At 49.1% G+C, this 19,734-nt stretch overlaps 1 protein-coding gene across 1 annotated transcript in view; it reads left to right on the top strand.

Moving 5' to 3' along the window:
* Positions 1 to 19,357, top strand: part of LOC147091612 (uncharacterized) — an 88,025-nt gene extending 68,668 nt beyond the window's left edge. The window contains exon 6 of the mRNA XM_085976614.1: positions 17,305 to 19,357. Coding sequence (XP_085832740.1) covers positions 17,305 to 17,940 — 636 coding nt within the window. The 3' untranslated portion in view covers positions 17,941 to 19,357. The remainder of the gene's footprint in view (positions 1 to 17,304) is intronic.
* Positions 19,358 to 19,734: the final 377 nt, after the last annotated feature.

Raw genomic sequence — 19,734 nt, forward strand, 5'->3', positions numbered from 1 at the left:
CCCCTTGGGTCGGAGCGATCATAATATGATCGAATTCTTCATTAAGATGGAGAATGAAGTAGTTGACTCAAAGACTAGGGTCCTCAATTTAAATAAAGGAAACTACGATGGTCTGAGGCGCGAGTTGGGTAGGATTGATTGGGGAATGTTACTCAAAGGGTTGACGGTGGATAGGCAATGGCAAACATTCAAAGACCGCATGGATGAACTACAGAAGTTGTTCATCCCAGTTTGGCATAAAAATAAAACAAAAAAGGTGACTTAACCGTGGCTAACAAGGGAAATTAGGGATAGCATAAGATCCAAGGAGAGGACATATAAATTGGCCAGAAAAAGCAATAATCCTGAGGATTGGGAGCAGTTTAGGATTCAACAAAGGAGGACAAAGAGATTAATTAAGAAGGGGAAAATAGAATATGAGAGTAAGCTTGCAGGGAACATAAAAACTGACTGTAAAAGCTTTTTTAGATATGTGAAGAGAAAAAGATTGGTGAAGTCAAGCGTAGGTCCCTTGCAGTCAGAATCAGGGGAATTTATAATGGGGAACAAAGAAATGGCAGACCAACTAAATATATATTTTGGTTCTGTCTTCACAAAGGAGGACACAAATAACCTCCCAGAGATGCCGGGGAACATAGGGTCTGATGAAAGGGTGGAACTGAAAGAAATCAGTATTTGTAGGGAAATGGTGTTAGGGAAACTGATGGGACTGAAGGCCGATAAATCCCCAGGGCCTGATAATCTACATCCTATGGTACTTAAGGATGTGGCCCTAGAAATAGTAGATGCATTGCTGGTCATCTTCCAACATTCGATGGAATCTGGAACATTACCCATGGATTGGAGGGTAGCTAATGTTACCCCACTATTAAAAAAAGGTGGTAGTGTAGGAACGGAAGTTCCTATCCAAATAACGAAGTCCAACGCAGTGAAACGAAATAATTAAACTTTAATAAACAAAATACTTTAACTGATAACTACAAGAGCAGAGGTCAGCAGGTCTGTTTCCGTCCCCAGCCTTTCTCAGACTGCCCTTAAATACTGGAAACCGACGTCATGACGTCATCACGTTTTCCGCGCCAACTGGGGGTCACGTGATCGGCGTCATGACGTCATCATGTGGAAATACAAGAACCTACACACAGCTTAAAGGTGCAGTCCACAACTGCACTACAGAGTGGTTAAAGGAATGATTACAGATTGTTCAGTGTCTCTTGGTGGCTCCGCCACAGGAGACAGAAAACGGGGAATTACAGACCGGTTAGCCTGACATCGGTAGTGGGGAAAATGTTAGAGTCCGATATAAAAATGTAACAGCAGAGCACTTGGAAAACAGTGACAGGATCGGACAAAGTCAACATGGATTCACAAAAGGTAACTCCTGCTTGACTAATCTACTGGAATTTTTTGAGGATGTAACTGGTAAAATAGATAAGGGAGAACCAGTGGATGTGGTGTATCTGGACTTTCAGAAGGCCTTCGATAAGGTCCCGCATAAGAGATTAGCATGTGAAGTTAAGGCACATGGGATTGGGGGCAAGGTATTGACTTGGATAGAGAACTGGTTGGCAGACAGAAAGCAAAGAGTTGGAATAAATGGGTCTTTTTCCGAATGGCAGGCAGTGACTAGTGGGGTACCGCAGGGATCGGTCCTTGGACGCCAGCTATTCACAATATATATAAATGATCTGGACAAGGGAACTAGATGTAATATCTCCAAATTTGCAGACGACACAAAGCTGGGTGGGCGTGTGTGCTGTGAGGAGGATGTCGAGAAACTCCAGGATGATTTGGACATGTTGGGTGATTGGTCAGAAACATGGCAGATGCAATATAACGTGGATAAATGTGAGGTTATCCACTTTGGTGTCAAAAACAGGAAGGCAGATTATTATCTAAATGGCAATAGATTGGGAGAAGGGGAAGTGCAACGAGACCTGGGTGTCTTTGTGCACCAGTCGCTGAAGGTAAGCATGCAGGTGCAGCAGGCAGTTAAGAAGGCAAATGGTATGTTGGCCTTCGTAGCGAGAGGTTTTGAGTACAGGAACAAGGATGTCTTGCTGCAGTTGTAAAGGGCCTTGATGAGACCACATCTTGAGTATTGTTTGCAGTTTTGGTCGCCTTATCTGAGGAAGGATGTTCTTGCCATGGAAGGAGTTCAGCGAAGATTCACCAGACTGATACCTGGGATGGCAGGAATGACGTATGAGGAGAGATTGGGTCGATTGGACTTGTACTCACTGCAGTTTAGAAGAATGAGAGGTGATCTCATTGAAACTTATAAAATTCTGACAGGACTGGACAAACTAGATGCAGGAAGGATGTTCCCGATGGTCGGGGAGTCCAGAACCAGGGGACACAGTCTAAGGATAAAGGGTAGGCCATTTAGGACAGAAATGAGGAGGAATTTCTTCACCCAGAGAGTGGTGAACCTGTGGAATTCTCCACCACAGAAGGCAGTGGAGGCCACTTCATTAAATATATTCAAGAAGGAGTTGGGTATATTTCTTAAGGCTAAAGGGATCAAGGGGTATGGGGAGAAAGCAGGGACCGGGTACTGAATTTGGATGATCAGCCATGATCGGATGAGTGCGTAAACCTCTTCCCGCTCTCAAGGTCTTTCACATCCTTGCTAAGGTGCGGTGGCCGGGGGAATTGTCACTGTCCCTTTAATCAGAAGAACGCACGAGAGGGGGGAGTCCCTTTAAATGTGGAGGGGGTGGCTCTCCCTTTAAATGTGGAGGGGGTGGGTGTCCCTTTAAATGTGGAGGGGGGTGGGTGTCCCTTTAAATGTGGAGGGGGGTGGGTGTCCCTTTAAATGTGGAGGGGGTGGGTGTCCTTTTAAATGTGGAGTGGGGTGGGTGTCCCTTTAAATGTGGAGGTGGTGGGTGTGTCTTTAAATGTGGAGGGGCGGGGCCGCGCATGCTCATTCGGCCCCACCAGAAAACCAGACTGCCAGTGCGCCTGCAGAGCGCAGCCGGAAGGCCGGGCCCGGGAAGAGGCGGAATCAGCGGCCGGATAAAGTGAAGTGTTTGGGAATCGATTTAAATCGAGGTGAGGGGGGAGCGGAGAGTGAGATTATAAAGTAAAATACGAGAAAAGCAAACCTGAGAATCGGGCGGGCGGGACCTCAGCGGACACCGGACGGAGCAGATTCAGTCGCGCGCTGTGGCGGAGTGAGCCGGAGCAAGGTGATTGTGACTGACGGGAGCACTGACCAATAGGAAATGGGCTGAGCTGGGAGGACTGAACTGGGTGGCCTGGTCCTCCAAGCAATGGCGGCGCGGCTAGGGGGCGGGACCTTACTACCCGGCGCTGAGGCTGGCCCGATTGTGACGTCATCAGAGGAAGAGGCCCATTTAGGTGGATGGAGGCCGGCCCGGGACTTTGACTGACGGGAGCTCTGACCAATAGGAAGAGGGCGGGCCGGGTCCTCCAATGGCGGCGCGGCAAGGGGGCGGGGCCTCCTCTCCAGCTCAGGTGCGCTGGGGCCGATTGTGACGCGCTGTCCCCAGGTGAGAGCAGCTCAGTCAGCACAGAGCTGGGGCTGGAATCTGGGAGAGGGGCCGCAGGCAGCACAGAGCTGGGGCTGGAATCTGGGAGAGGGGCCGCAGTCAGCACAGAGCTGGGGCTGGAATCTGGGAGAGGGGCCGCAGTCAGCACAGAGCTGGGGCTGGAATCTGGGAGAGGGGCCGCAGGCAGCACAGAGCTGGGATCTGGAATCTGGGAGAGGGGCCGCAGGCAGCACAGAGCTGGGGCTGGAATCTGGGAGAGGGGCCGCAGTCAGCACAGAGCTGGGGCTGGAATCTGGGAGAGGGGCCGCAGTCAGCACAGAGCTGGGGCTGGAATCTGGGAGAGGGGCCACAGTCAGCACAGAGCTGGGGCTGGAATCTGGGAGAGGGGCCGCAGTCAGCACAGAGCTGGGGCTGGAATCTGGGAGAGGGGCCGCAGGCAGCACAGAGCTGGGGCTGGAATCTGGGAGAGGGGCCGCAGTCAGCACAGAGCTGGGGCTGGAATCTGGGAGAGGGGCCGCAGTCAGCACAGAGCTGGGGCTGGAATCTGGGAGAGGGGCCGCAGGCAGCACAGAGCTGGGATCTGGAATCTGGGAGAGGGGCCGCAGGCAGCACAGAGCTGGGGCTGGAATCTGGGAGAGGGGCCGCAGTCAGCACAGAGCTGGGGCTGGAATCTGGGAGAGGGGCCGCAGTCAGCACAGAGCTGGGGCTGGAATCTGGGAGAGGGGCCACAGTCAGCACAGAGCTGGGGCTGGAATCTGGGAGAGGGGCCGCAGTCAGCACAGAGCTGGGGCTGGAATCTGGGAGAGGGGCTGCAGTCAGCGCAGAGCTGGGGCTGGAATCTGGGAGAGGGGCCACAGTCAGCACAGCTGGGGCTGGAATCTGGGAGAGGGGCCACAGTCAGCACAGAGCTGGGGCTGGAATCTGGGAGAGGGGCTGCAGGCAGCGGGCCTGGCAAAGAGGCAGAGCCACAGCAGCTTCACTAAAGAAGATTATTTAAAAACAAATTTCCCGCAGTTTCAGAGACAGCATTTGTCACTGCAATAATTTCTTAAATGTTTAATAATTAAATCAAAAGCTTCAAGAATATCCCAACACTGGACAAACAGGGGGCTCTCGGGGGGGAGGAACTAAATACGATTAAAATCACTAAGGAAGTGGTACTTGGTAAAATAATGGGACTCAAGGCGGATAAATCCCCTGGACCTGATGGCTTGCATCCTAGGGTCTTGAGGGAAGTAGCGGTAGGGATTGTGGATGCATTGGTAATAATTTTCCAAAACTCACTGGACTCAGCAAAGGTCCCGGCAGATTGGAAAACTGCTAATGTAACACCCTTATTTAAAAAGGGTAGTAGGGAGAAGGCTGGAAACTATAGACCTGTTAGCCTAACATATGTGGTTGGTAAAATGTTAGAGTCCATTATTAAGGAGACAGTAACGGGACATTTGGATAAACATAATTTAATAGGACAAACTCAGCATAGTTTCATGAAGGGGAAGTCATGTTTGACAAATTTGCTGGAGTTTTTTGAGGAAGTAACATACAGGGTGGATAAAGGGGAACCAGTGGACGTAGTGTATTTAGACTTCCAAAAGGCATTTGTCAAGGTGCCACACAAAAGATTATTGCTCAAGATAAAAAATCACGGGATTGGGGGTAATATTCTGGCGTGGGTGGAGGATTGGCTCTCTAACAGAAAGCAGAGAGTTGGGATAAATGGTTCGTTCTCAGATTGGCAACCAGTAACTAGTGGTGTTCCGCAGGGGTCAGTGCTGGGTCCCCAACTCTTTACAATCTATATTAACGATTTGGAGGAGGGGACCAAGTGTAACATATCAAAGTTTGCAGATGATACAAAGATGGGACGGAAAGTAGTGAGTGAGGAGGACATAAAAAACCTGCAAAGGGACATAGACAGGCTAAGTAAGTGGGCAGAGATTTGGCAGATGGAATACAATACTGGAAATTGTGAGGTTATGCACTTTGGCAGGAAAAATCATAGAGCAAGTTATTATCTTAATGGCAAGAAACTGGAAAGTACTGTAGTACAAAGGGATCTGGGGGTCCTGGTGCACGAAACTCAAAAAGTTAGTATGCAGGTGCAGCAAGTGATTAAGAAGGCCAATGGAATGTTGGCTTTTATTGCTAGGGGGATGGAATATAAAAACAGGGAGGTATTGCTGCAGTTGTACAAGGTATTGGTGAGACCGCACCTGGAATACTGCATACAGTTTTGGTGTCCATACTTAAGAAAAGACATACTTGCTCTCGAGTCAGTACAAAGAAGGTTCACTCGGTTAATCCCGGGGATGAGGGGGTGGTCATATGAGGAGAGGTTGAGTAGATTGGGACTCTACTCATTGGAGTTCAGAAGAATGAGAGGCGATCTTATTGAAACATATAAGATTGTGAAGGGGTTGGATCGGGTGGATGCGGTGAGGATGTTCCCAATGATGGGTGAAACTAGAACTAGGGAGCATAGTCTTAGAATAAGGGGCTGCTCTTTCAAAACTGAGATGAGGAGAAACTTCTTCACTCAGAGGGTGGTAGGTTTGTGGAATTTGCTACCCCAGAAAGCTGTGGAAGCTATATCATTAAATAAATTTAAAACAGAAATAGATATTTTCCTAGAAGTAAAGGGAATTAAGGGTTACGGGGAGCGGGCAGGAAATTGGACATGAGTCTATGTTCGGAATGGTCATGGCCCTGTGGGTATTGGAGTGGGCCCAGGGGCCGTGTAGCCTGGTTCTGCTCCTACTGTGTTCTAATTCTGTTAGATTTCAGGAGATGGTTTTATTCCTGTTCCTGGCTGGGGTGGAGATCGCCTTTACAGAAGGTAAGTACTGTAGAAAATATAGGGACAGAGTGAACTCCTGGAAGAATTTCGATCGCCTAGATGGGTCGGAGAGGAATTTCCCAGATTTTTTTCTCCCAAATTGGCCATTGGGTCTTTATCTGGTTTTTCGCCTCTCCCGGGAGATCACATGGGTTCGGGTGGATGCAGAGTGATAGAAGATTTGAGGTTAGGATCAGATCAGCCATGATCTTATTGAATGGTGGAGCAGGCTCGAGGGGCCGATTGGCCTACTCCTGCTCCTATTTCTTATGTTCTTATGTTCTTAAAAAGGAAGAGAGTAGCAAAAGTAAAGGAAGACTTGCATTTATATAGCGCCATTCACGACCACCGGACATCTCAAAGCGCTTTACAGTCAATGAAGTACTTTTTGAAGTGGCGTCACTGTTGTAATGTGGGAAATGCGGCAGTCAATTTGCACACAGCAAGCTGCCACAAACAGCAATGTGATAATGACCAGATAATCTGTTTTTGTTATGTTGGTTGTGAGATAAATATTGGCCAGGACTCCCGGATAACTTCCCTTCTCTTCTTCGAAATAGTGCCATGGGATCTTTTACATCCACCTGAGAGGGCAGACGGGGCCTCGGTTTAACGTCTCCTCAGAAAGACGGCCCCTCTGACAGTGCAGCACTCCCTCAGCACTGCACTGGAGTGTCAGCCTAGCTTTATGTGCTCGAGTCCCTGGAGTGGGACTTGAACCCACAACCCTTTGACCCAGAGGCGAGTGTGCTACCAACTGAGCTCTAGCTGACAACGTTGGTCCCTTAGAGGTAGAGACAGGAGAAATTATTATGGGGAATAAGGAAATGGCAGAAACGTTAAAACAAATATTTTGTACCTGTCTTCACAGTAGAAGACACAAAAGCATACCAAAGATGGTGGGGAACCGAGGGTTTAATGAGGGTGAGGAACTTAATGTAAAGTACTAGAGAAACTAATGGGACTAAAAGCCGACAAATCCCCTGGACCCGACGGCCTACATCCTAGGGTTCTAAAAGAGGTGGCTGAAGAGATCGTGGATGCATTGGTTTTGATCTTCCAAAATTCCCTAGATTCTAGAACGGTCCCAGCGGATTGGAAGGTCGCAAATGTAACACCGCTATTCAAGAAAGGAGGGAGAGAAAAAACAGGGGAACGACAGGCCAGTTAGCCTGACATCAGTCGTTGGGAAAATGCTGGAATCCATTGTTACGGAAGTTGTATCAGGGCACTTAGAAAATCATAACATGGTTAGGCAGAGTCAACATGGTTTTATGAAAGGGAAATGGTGTTTGACAAATTTATTAGAGTTATTTGAGGATGTAACTAGCAGGGTAGATAAAGGGGAACCAGTGGATGTAGTATATTTGGATTTCCAAAAGGCATTCGACAAGGTGCCACATAAAATATTATTACACAAGATTAGGGCTCATGGGGTTGGGGTAATATCGTAGCATGGATAGAGGATTGGTTAACAGACAGAAAACCGAGAGTAGTGATAAACGGACCTTTTTCAGGTTGGCAGGCTGTAACTAGTGGGGTGCCAAAGGGATCAGTGTTGGGGCCTCAGCTATTTACAATCTACATTAATGACCTAGATGAAGGGACCGAGTGTAATGTATGCTGATGATACAAAGCTAGGTGGGACGGTAAGCTATGAGAACACAACGACTCTGCAAAGGGATATCGATAGACTCAGTGAGTGGGCAGTAAGGTGGCAGATGGAGTGTAATGTGGGGAAATGTGAGGTTATTCACTTTGGTAGGAAGAATAGAAAAACAGAATATTTTTTAAATGGTGAGAAACTTTCAAATGTTGGTGTTCAGAGAGATTTGGGTGTCCTCGTGCAAGAAACACAGAAAGCTAGCGTGCAGGTACAGCAAGCAATAAGGAAGGCAAATGGCATGTTGGCCTTTATTGCAAGGGGGTTGGAGTATAAGAGTAAGGAAGTCTTGCTCCAATTGTACAGGGCCTTGGTGAGACCACACCTGGAGTACTGTGCACAGTTTTGGTCTCCTTATCTAAGGAAGGATATACTTGCCTTGGAGGCGGTGCAACGAAGCTTCACTAGATTGATTCCTGGGATGAGAGGGCTGTCCTATGATGAGAGATTGTGTAGAATGGGCCGATACTCTCTGGAGTTTAGAAGAATGAGAGGTGATCTCATTGAAACATACAAGATTCTGAAGGGGATTGACAGGGTAGATGCTGAGAGGTTGTTTCCCCTGGCTGGAGTGTCTAGAACTAGGTGTCACAGTCTCGGGATAAGGGGCCGGCCATTTAAGACCGAGATGAGGAGGAATTTCTTCACTCAGAGGGTTGTGAATCTTTGTAATTCTCTGCCCCAGAGGGCTGTGAATGCTGAGTCTTTGAGTATATTCAAGGCTGAGATCGATAGATTGTTGGACTCTAGGGGAATCATGGGATATGGAGATCGATGATCAGCCATGATCTTATTGAATGGCAGAGCAGGCTCGAGGGGCCGAATGGCCTACTCCTGCTCCTATTTCTTATGTTCTTATGGACTTTCAAAAGGCATTTGGTAAAGTACCACACAAGAGACGTACTCGGAAAATAAAAGCACATGGTATTAAAGGGCTGATGGTAATTTGGGTATATAATTGGCCAAGGGATAGGAGACAGTGAGCAGTGCTGAGGGATGCTTTTCTGACTGGAGGGAAGTATGCAGTGGATTACCCCAGGAGTCTGGATTAGGATCATTGCTTTTCTTGTTATATATAACTGACCTGGACTTGGGTATAGGTGTACAAGTTTGAAGTTTGCAGATGATACAAAACTTGGCAACGTAGTAAATAGTGAGCATAGTAGTAGCAGACTTCAGGAGGACAGAGACAGACTGTGAAATGAGCAGACACAAGGCAGATGAAATTAAATGAGGATAAGTGTGAAGTGATGCACTTTGGGAGAAACAACATGGAGAGGCCGTATAATCTAAATGGGACTATTTTGAGGGGGTGCAAGAGCAGAGGGACCTGGGGGTCCATATTCACAAATCTTTGAAAGTGCCACGGCAAGTTGGTGAGGTTTCAGAAAGCGTGTGGGATACTTGGCTTTGTAAATAGGGCCATTGAATACAAAAACAAGGAAGTTACACTAAACCTTTACAAATCACTAGTTAGGAACATAGGACAGGAGGAGGTGGCCATTCAGCCCCTCGAGCCTGTTCTGCCATTCAATGAGATCATGGCTGATCTGCGATCTAACTCCATACACCCGCCTTTGGCCCATATCTCTTAATACCTTTGGGTAACAAAAACCTATCAATCTCAGATTGAAAATTAACAATTGATCTCGCATCAATTGCTGTTTCCAGAAGAGAGTTCCAAACTTCTACCACCCTTTGTGTGTAGAAGTGTTTCCTAATTTCACTCCTCAAAGGTCTGGCTCTAATTTTTAGACGATGCCCCCAGTCCGAGAATCCCCAACCAGCGGAAATAGTTTCTCTCTATCTACCCTCTGTTCCCCTTAATATCCTGAAAACTTCAATCAGATCACACCGTAACCTTCTAAATTTAAGAGAATACAACCCTAATTTGTGTAATCCCTCCTCGTAACTTAACCCTTGAAGTCCAGGTATCATTCTGGTAAACCTACGCTGCACTCCCTCCAAGGCAATATATCCTTCCTAAGGTGTGGTGCCCAGAACTGCTCACAGTGCTCCAGGTGTGGTCTAACCAGGGTGTTGTACAGCTGCAGGGTTTTGGCCTCAGCTGGAGTCTTGTGTACAGTTCTGGGCACCACACTTTAGGAAGGATGTCAAGGCCTTGGAGAGGGTGCAGAGGAGGTTGACCAGGATGGTACCAGGGATGAGGGACTTCAGTTATGTGGAGAGATTGGAGAAGCTGGGATTGTTCCCCTTAGAGCAGAGAAGGTTAAGAGGAGACCTAATAGAGGGGTTCAAAATGATGAGGGGTTTCGATCGAGCAAGTAGGGAGAAACTGTTCACTCTGGCAAGTGGGTCGGTAACCAAAGGTCACAGATTTACAATAGTTGCTAAAAGAACGAGAGGGAAATGAGGAGAATTGTTTTCACACAGAGGGTTGTTAAGATCTGGAACGCACCATCTGAAAGGATGCTGGAATCAGGTTCCACAGGAACTTTCAAACAGTAATTGGACATGTCCTTGAAGAGGACTAGTTTGCAGAGTTCTGGGGATAAAGCTGGGGTTTGGGACTAAATTGGACAGCTCTTTCAAAGAGCCGGCACAGACTCGATGGGCCGAATCACCACCTTCTGTGCTGTTAGATTCTATGATCAGTGTGAACACGCTGGTGTCTCTTAAGGTTCTTAAGCTTTTATTGCTCTTCCCGCAGTCAGAACATTTAAAGGGTCTCTCGTCAGTGTGAACAAGCTGGTGTGAGGAGGGTGGATGACTGAGTGAATCCCTTCCCCCCACACGGAGCAGGTGAACGGTCTCTCACCAGTGTATAGGAGCCGGTGGCTCTTCAGCTCCCTGGAGCTTTTAAATCTTTTCCCACAGCCAGAACATTTAAAGGGGTTCTCTCCAGTGTGAACTCGCTGATGGGCCAGCAGGTTGGAGGACTGAGCGAATCCCTTCCCACACACGGATCAGGTGAACGGCCTCTCCCCAGCGTGTAGGAGCCGGTGTCTCTTCAGCTCCCCAGGGCTTTTAAAGCATTTCCCACAAGTCAGAACATTTAAAGGGTCTCTCATCAGTGTGAACTCGCTGATGTGTCTGCAGGGTGGATTAACTGAGTGAATCCCTTCCCACACACGAAGCAGGTGAACCGCCTCTCCCCAGTGTGAACTCGCTGGTGTTGCTTGAGCTCCTGGGGGATTTTAAAGCTCTTCCCACAGTGAGAACATTTAAATGGCCTTTCATCAGTGTGAACAAGCCGGTGTGTCAGCAGGGTGGAGGACTGCAAGAATCCCTTCCCACACACAGAGCAGGTGAATGGCCTCTCCACAGTGTTGAGGCACTGGTGTCCCTTCAGATCCCCGGGGCTTTTAAAGCTCTTCCCACAGTCAGGACATTGAAATGGTCTCTCCCCAGTGTGAACTCGCTGGTGTGTTTGCAGGTGGGATGAACAAACAAAATCCCTTTCCACACACGGAGCAGGTGAATGGACTGTCCCTGGTGTGACTGTGCCGTTGAACTTCCAATGCAGACGGGGAACTGACTCCCTTCCCACTGTCCCCACCTTTACCGTGTGACGGTGCACGTGTCTCACGTGTGACGGTGCACGTGTCTCACCAGGTCAGTCGATCGGCTGAATCCATGTCTACACACTGAACACGTGTGCGGTTTGTCATTGCTGCTTTCTCCTTCCATGTGTAAAGGCCGATGATATTCAGGTCCTGATGAATCGAGCGACTCTGTCAGATTTTGACGTGATGTTTGGTCTGAGCGTTCCGCCTGTAACTGCTTCACTTCTATAACCCTGTAAATAGAGTTCAGAAAAGGATCAGAGGCAAACTGTTGTTTAATTTTCCCCTTTCCGAACCTAGGGGCAGTGAAACTGATTTTCAGGCCCCAGCTGCTGCACAGGTTGGTTGAAAGGATCAGCAGTAATGGCGGCTGTAATACCCACAAGCTCCCGGCGCTGCAGAAAGCGCTCTGTTGACTGAGTCCCGCGCATGTGCTCATGGTCCCCACGCTCTCCCTCCTGCTCCACAATCGCCCATCCCGATCGGTCCGCAATGCGCATGCTCGGCGCACAAAACCCTGCGGTTGGAACATCGGGCGTGCATGCGGAGCTGCAACATCTTGTACGCATGCGCAGCTCAGGTGGGGGTGAGTCGGTGTTTTGCCTCAGCCGCCAGGGAGGTGCGCATGCGCAGGACAACCCAACATTCTTCCAGTCAGCAATCACTCCCTCGTTTCTTTAACAAAAACAGAAAATGCTGGAAATACTCAGCAGGTCAGGGTGCATCGATGGAGACAGAAACAGAGTTAACGTTTCAGGTCGATGACCTTTCGTCAGAACTGCTTGTTCTTTAGTGTCAGCCAGTGGCTCAGTGGGTAGCACTCTCGCCTCTGAGTCAGAAAGTTGTGGGTTCAAGTCCCACTCCAGAGACTTGAGCACAAAAATCTAGGCTGACACTCCAGTACAGTCCTGAGGGAGTGCGGCACTGTCGGAGGTGCTGTTTTTTGGAGGAGACATTAAACCAAGGCTGCTCTCTCAGGTGGACGTCAATGTTCCTATGGCACGATTTGAATAAGAGCAGGGGAGTTATCCCTGGTGTCCTAGCCAATGTGTTTATCCCTCAATCAACATAACAAAAAACATAGATTATCTGGTCATTATCAGATTGCTGTTTGTGGGAGCTTGCTGTGCGCTAATTGGCTGCTGCGTTTCCTACATTACAACAGTGACTCTACTTCATTGGCTGTAAAGCGCTTTGGGACGTCCGGTGGTGGTGAAAGGCGCTGTATAAATGCAAGTCTTCCTTCACTGGTCTCACCAGCGACCTCTTCTGGCTGATGGTTGATTGATAGCCGAGCGTCTGCGCATGCGCACACGAGACGGCATTTTGTGCCGAGTCCGGCACAGCGACCCCTCCCGGTCACCAAGGGTAATAACCGCGCATGCCCAGAGGACACCAACCCCCCTCCCCCACTCGGAGCTGCGCCTGCGCACTCAGATCCTGCCGGACGGAGTCGGCGCGGGGCATTCCGGGGAAAGGCCTTGGTGTCGGTTCCAGAGTCGCGATCGGTGACGCGAAGTGAGTTTTCTCCGCTCCGATTGGGTGGAGAATCGCGCGGTGTGGGGGGGAGGGGTGGATCAGGAGAGAATAAAGAGAAATAGAAAAACCTGAGAGTCCGCGAGCCCCCGGACCGAGCGGCGGCAGTTGGACGGTACACGTGATCTCCTCGGGGACACGTGACCCGGGCCCAGGGCCTGATTGACGGGAGCTTCCGACCAATAGGGAGCGAGCGGGCTGGAGGAGCGAGCCGGCGGCGGGTCCTCCAACCGATCGGGAAGCCCGAGGGGCGGGACTAGCGCCGGCTGATTGTCTGATCCACAGGGCAGCGAGTTTCTCCAGTCCCTTGTTCAGGGCCCGGAGCCAGGGGAGGCTGTGGGCCTTTATTCCCCTCATTGGACACAAGGCTCTTTGGCTCACAACACACTGGCTCAGGTTTTAATAGAGACTTTTTTAAATTCATCAATAAAAGCAGATAAACCCCGTGCTTCTGTGGCACAAACTTTCTAATATATTTTATAGAATCATAGAATGGTTACAGCACAGAGGAGGCCATTCGGCCCGTCGAGCCCGTGCCGGCTCTCTGCAAGACCACTTCAGCTAGTCCCACTCCACGCCCTTTCCCCGTAACCCTGCAAATTTCTTTACTTCAGGCACTTAATCCAATTCCCTTTTGAAAGCCGTGATTGAATCTGCCTCCACCACCCTCTCAGGCAGTGCATTCCACATCCTAACCACTCACTGCATAAATTTTTTTTTCCTCTTGTCACCTTTGGTTCTTCTGCCAATCACCTTAAATCTGTGTCCTCTGGTTCTCGACCCTTCCGCCAATGGGAACAGTTTCTACTCTGTCCTGACCCCTCATGATTTTGAACTCCTCTATCAAATCTCCTCTCTACCTTCACTGCTCTAAGGAGAACCACCCCAGCTTCTCGAGTCTATCCACATAACTGAAGTCCCTCATCCCTTATCCCTGGAACCATTCTTGTAAATCTTTTCTGCACCATCTCTGAGGCCTTCACATCCTTCATAAAGTGCGGGGCCCAGAATTGGACACAATACTCCAGTTGAGGCCGAACCAGTGTTTTATAAAGGTTCATCATAACCTCCTTGCTTTTGGACTCTATGCCTCTATTTATTAAGCCCAGGATCCCGTATGCATTTTTAACTGCTTTCTCAACCTGCCCTGCCACCTTCAACGATTTGTGCACACATACCCCCAGGTCTCTCTGTTCATGCACACATTTAAAATTGTACCCTTTAGTTTATATTGCCTCACTTGGTTCTTCCTACCAAAATGTATCACTTCGCACTTTTCTGCATTAAATTTCATCTGCCACGTGTCCGCCCATTCCACCAGCCTGTCTATGTCCTCTTGAAGTCTATCACTATCCTCCTCACTGTTCACTACACTTCCAAGTTTTCTGTCATCTGCAAATTTTGAAATTGTACACTGTACACCCAAGTCTAAGTCATTAATATATATCAAGTAAAGCAGTAGTCCTAGTACCAATCCCTGGGGAACGCCACTGTATACCTTCCTCCAGTCCAAAAAACAACCGTTCACCACTACTCTCTGTTTCCTGTCACTTTGCCAATTTCGTATCCATGCTGCCACTGTCCCTTTTATTCCATGGACTTCAACTTTGCTGGCAAGCCTATTATGTGGCACTTGTCGAACGCCTTTTGGAAATAAATGTACAACATGTTAACCACATTCCCTCATCAACCCTCTCTGTTACCTCATCAAAAAACTCAATCAGAATCAGAGCGGCCGGGCCCGGCGGACGTGCGGCCAGAGCCCTGGCACCAGGAAACCCAGGGTGCAGCGCCTCCCCCATCCGAGCCGCCGCTTCTCGGTTTCTTCAGCCGGTTCCACCGAGTCCGAATCCGGAAACGGACAGGAGCCAGGCTCCCAGAATGGCCCGCGGCCCCGGGGAGCATGCGCACTCTCGGTGGGTAAATCAGTGCGTTGGATGGAGCGGTTTCTGGGGCGCGGGAAATTGTGGGTGCTGCGGCTGCCATTAGTCAGCGGCTGTCGGGAAGAGTTTTATTGCAGGCTGATGGAAGGTAGTTCCCTGGCCGCCTGTGTAGGTCTTTTTGTTGCTTCATTGTTGAGGATGTAACTAGTAAAATAGTTAAGGGAGAACCAGTGGACGTTGTGTATTTGGACTTTCAGAAGGCTTTCGATAAGGTCCCGCATAAGAGATTAGCGTGTAAAGTTAAGGCACATGGGATTGGGGGCAAGGTACTGACTTGGATAGAGAACTGGTTGGCAGACAGAAAGCAAAGAGTTGGAATAAACGGGTCTTTTTCCGAGTGGCAGGCAGTGACTAGTGGGGTACCGCAGGGATCGGTCCTTGGACCCCAGCTATTCACAATATATATTAATGATCTAGACAAGGGAACTATATGTAATATCTCCAAATTTGCACATGACAAAAAGCTGGGTGGGCGTGTGTGCTGTGAGGAGGATGCTGAGAAACTACAGGATGATTTGGACAGGTTGGGTGATTGGGCAGAAGCATGGCAGATGCAATATAACGTGGATAAATGTGAGGTTATCCACTTTGGTGGCCGAAACAGGAAGGCAGATTATTTTCTGAATGGCAATAGATTGAGAGAAGGGGAATTGCAACGAGACCTGTGTGTCCTTGTGCACCAGTCGCTGAAGGTAAGCATGCAGGTGCAGTAGGCGGTTAAGACGGCAAATGGTATGTTGGCCTTCATAGCGAGAGGGTTTGAGTACAGGAACAAGGATGTCTTGCTGCAGTTGTACAGGGCCTTGGTGAGACCACATCGTGAGTATTGTGTGCAGTTTTGGTCGCCTTATCTGAGGAAGGATGTTCTTGCCATGGAAGGAGTTAAGCGAAGATTCACCAGGCTGACACCTGGGATGGCAGGAATGACGTATGAGGAGAGATTGGGACGATTGGGCTTGTACTTGGAGTTTAGAAGAATGAGGGGATCTCATTGAAACTTATAACATTCTGACAGGACTAGACAGACTAGATGCAGGAAGGATGTTCCCGATGGCGGGGAGTCCAGAACCAGCGGTCACAGTCTAAGGATAAGGGGTAGGCCATTTAGGACAGAAATGAGGAGGAATTTCTTCACCCAGAGAGTGGTGGACCTGTGGAATTCTCTACCACAGAAGGCAGTAGAGGCCAATACATTAAAAATATTCAAGAAGGAGTTGGATATATTTCTTAAGGCTAAGGGGTCAAGGGGTATGGGGAGAAAGCAGGTACCGGGTATTGAACTTGGATGATCAGCCATGATCGCATTGAATGGCGGAGCAGGCTCGAGGGGCCGAATGGCCTACTCCTGCTCCTATCTTCTATGTTTCAGTTTGAGCTGGAGTGGAGATGGAGGAGAAGCTGCTAAGTTTAACCCCCAGTACTTCTGAGCCCAGGAGGACCCAACAATTTCCAATGTGAGACTGTCAAGGGAGGTGGATTCTGGGGGAGATTAGGTTGTTAAACAGACACTGTCCATACAATGTAAAAGAGTATTGTTTTAGGAACAAGTATTTCTGTACAGGTTTTTAATCCAGTTTACATATTTTGATTTGTTTTAATTCATTCTTGAGATGTGGGCGTCGCTAGCAAGAGCACCATATATGGCCAATCCCCAGTTGCCCGTTGAGAAGGGGGTGGTGAGTCGCCTTCTTGAACTACTGCAGTCCGTGTGGTGAAGGTATTCCCACAATGTTGTTCGGGAAGGAGTTCCAGGATTATGACCCAGCAACGATGAATATATCTGAGTCAGGATGATGTGTGACTTGAATGTGATGGTGCTCCCATACAACAGCTGCCCTTGTCCTTCTAGGTCGTGGAGGTTGCGGGTTTTGGAGGTTCTATCAAAGTTCTGGTCGAGTTGCAGATGTATAAAGTTCCTCTCCTTCGCCCCCCTTCCCCTCCCACTCCCACCTCTCTCTCTCTCCTCCCATAGAGGCCAGAGTCTTGTGTAGGCCCAGACCAGGTGGTGGATTCCCTTCCCTGAAGGACATCAGTGAACCAGTTGGGTTTTTATGACAATCCGGCAGCTTTCATGGTCACTTTTTTCTCATGCCGGCCCCACAAATGACTAGATTCATTGAGCTCAATTTCACAACCTGCCTTTGTTTTCTTGTGGATTGTCTCTCATGCTCCCTGTTTTATATTAATTTTACAGGGCACTGGAAGGGGAGGATTTACAGACGGTAAGCTCAAACCAAACATCACGTCAAGATCTGACAGATTCACTTGACTCATCGGATCTGAATATCACCGGCCTCTAAACATGGAAGCAAAAAGCACCGTTAACAGTGGGGAGAAACCGTACATGTGTTCTGTGTGTGGACGAGGCTTCAGCCAATCATCTGGCCTATCGAGACACAAGCACAGTCACACCGGGGAGAGGCCGTTCACCTGCTCTGAGTGTGGGAAGGGATTCACGCAATCATCCGACCTGCTGAGACACCAGCGTGTTCACACTGGGAAGAGGCTGTTCACCTGCTCCGTGTGTGGGAAGGGATTCACTCAGTCATCCACCCTGCTGACACACCAGCGAGTTCACACTGGGGAGAGGTCGTTCACCTGCTCCGTGTGTGGGAAGGGATTCTCTAATTCATCCCACCTGCTGAATCACCAGCGAGTTCACACTGATGAGAGACCTTTTAAATGCTCGGACTGTGGGAAGTGCTTTAAAGGTTCCGGGAAACTGATACGCCATCAACGTGCTCACACTGGGGAGAGACCGTTCAGGTGCTCTCACTGCGGGACTGGGTTTAGGCAGTCATCTGACCTCACTGTACACCTGCGCACTCACACTGGGGAGAGGCCGTTCACCTGCTCCATGTGTGGGAAGGGATTCACTTGCTCATCCCACCTGCTGAGACACCAGCGAGTTCACGTGTGACTGCAGGGGTTGGATTCTGTTGTTTTTGCTGCTGTTAATCACATCCAGGACTGAACCATGTTCATTCTGACAGTTGGGGTTTGTTTCTGCTGATAATAACTCTGGGAACTGGGCTGGAGTTTAATATTCTGGATGGATGTCAAATAAATCAGCTTTGCTTTAAACACATTGCTGTAGATTTTTGCCTTTCCCACCTGAGTGTTTAGCATCACCTGGCTGGAGCTCAGAAAGGACAATCTGGGGGAGGATCGTATGACGGGAACAGAACTTCAGCATGGACACAGTCCTTCACGGCCACACTGAGAGGAGCAAACGGCACTTTGGTCTTTCTCATCTCTCTTCGCTGACAGCAAAGTCCCCGTGTGGGTAATCTTGAGGCGTGTGAGAAGCGTGTCCCAGCCGCTCTCTGCCATGGTTCAGACCTCCTAGACATGGAACAGGAGGCTCCTTTACGAATGTTGCCCAGTGCTTTTTTTTTTTAATGGCCTTATTAACCTGTGTCGCTACTTTTAGTGATTTGTGTATCTGTATCCCTGGATCCCTCTGCTCCTCCAGCCCATTTAGACTCTTAGGGGGAAAGATCGGTGATGCCCCCTTTGGGTCGCTAACGTCATTGGGGCTAAGTATAGCGCCCCGAAAAAGTTAGCGTCCCTGTTCATTAAATTCAGTGGTAGCGCCCCAAGCAGGAGGCGGGGTGCCATTGGAAGCGCTCCCCTCCCTCTTGAAGCGCTACCAGTGAATTTTGCGGTGCCCATCGGCACATAGCACCGCGTCATAGCAGACCTCCCTCCCTGGTTAAAGCGGAGGGGCCTAGCACTGCGCACACGGGGGCCTTGCTGGACCACGGGGGAGCGGGGTGTCGGATCAAGAGGAGCGCCGGGCTGAGCGATCACGGCCAGCACCCCAAAGAAGAAAGGGGAAGGGGGCAGGTGCTGGCAGTTGGCCAAAGTAAAAAGTTGCCACCCGACACCTGCCCTTTAAGTGGTGTCGCCGCGGCTGCAGGAATGAGCTCTGACCCTGTCAGACATATCGTCCAGTGAAAGGTCAGGGGTCGCAACCCAAGGTTGCAGCCAGGGTGCTGCGCATGGCGATGACGTTATTGCCGGTGGTGCAGTGCCGGCTACCGCCGCTGCTAACCTCCCGCTGAATATCATGGGAGGCACAAAGGAACCCAATTTCACCCCCTTGTCCAAATAGTGAGTGGCCTCCTTATTCTTCCCACTAAAACACACCACCTCGCACTGACCCAGAGTGAAATTCATTAACACACCACCTCACACTGATCTATAGTGACATTCATTAACACACCACCTCACACTGATTTATAGTGAAATTCATTAACACACCACCTCATACTGATCTATGGTGACATTCATTAACACACCAGCTCACACTGATCTACAGTGAAATTCATTAACACACCACCTCACACTGATCGATAGTGACATTCATTAACACACCACCTCACACTGATTTATAGTGAAATTCATTAACACACCACCTCATACTGATCTATGGTGACATTCATTAACACACCAGCTCACACTGATCTACAGTGAAATTCATTAACACACCACCTCACACTGATCGATAGTGAAATTCATTAACACACCACCTCACACTGATCTACAGTGAAATTCATTAACACACGACCTCACACTTTTTTATTCCTTCATGGGATGTGGGCGTCGCTGGCTGGCTAGGCCTGCATTTAGTGCCCATCCCTAATTGCCCTTGAGAAGATGGTGGTGAGCCGCCTTCTTGAACAGCTGCAGTCCATATGGTTTAGGTACA

The sequence above is a fragment of the Somniosus microcephalus genome, unplaced genomic scaffold (assembly GCF_052327205.1).
Source record: "Somniosus microcephalus isolate GS21.2 unplaced genomic scaffold, FLI_Smic_1.0 unresolved_chr3, whole genome shotgun sequence".
NCBI lineage: Eukaryota > Metazoa > Chordata > Chondrichthyes > Squaliformes > Somniosidae > Somniosus > Somniosus microcephalus.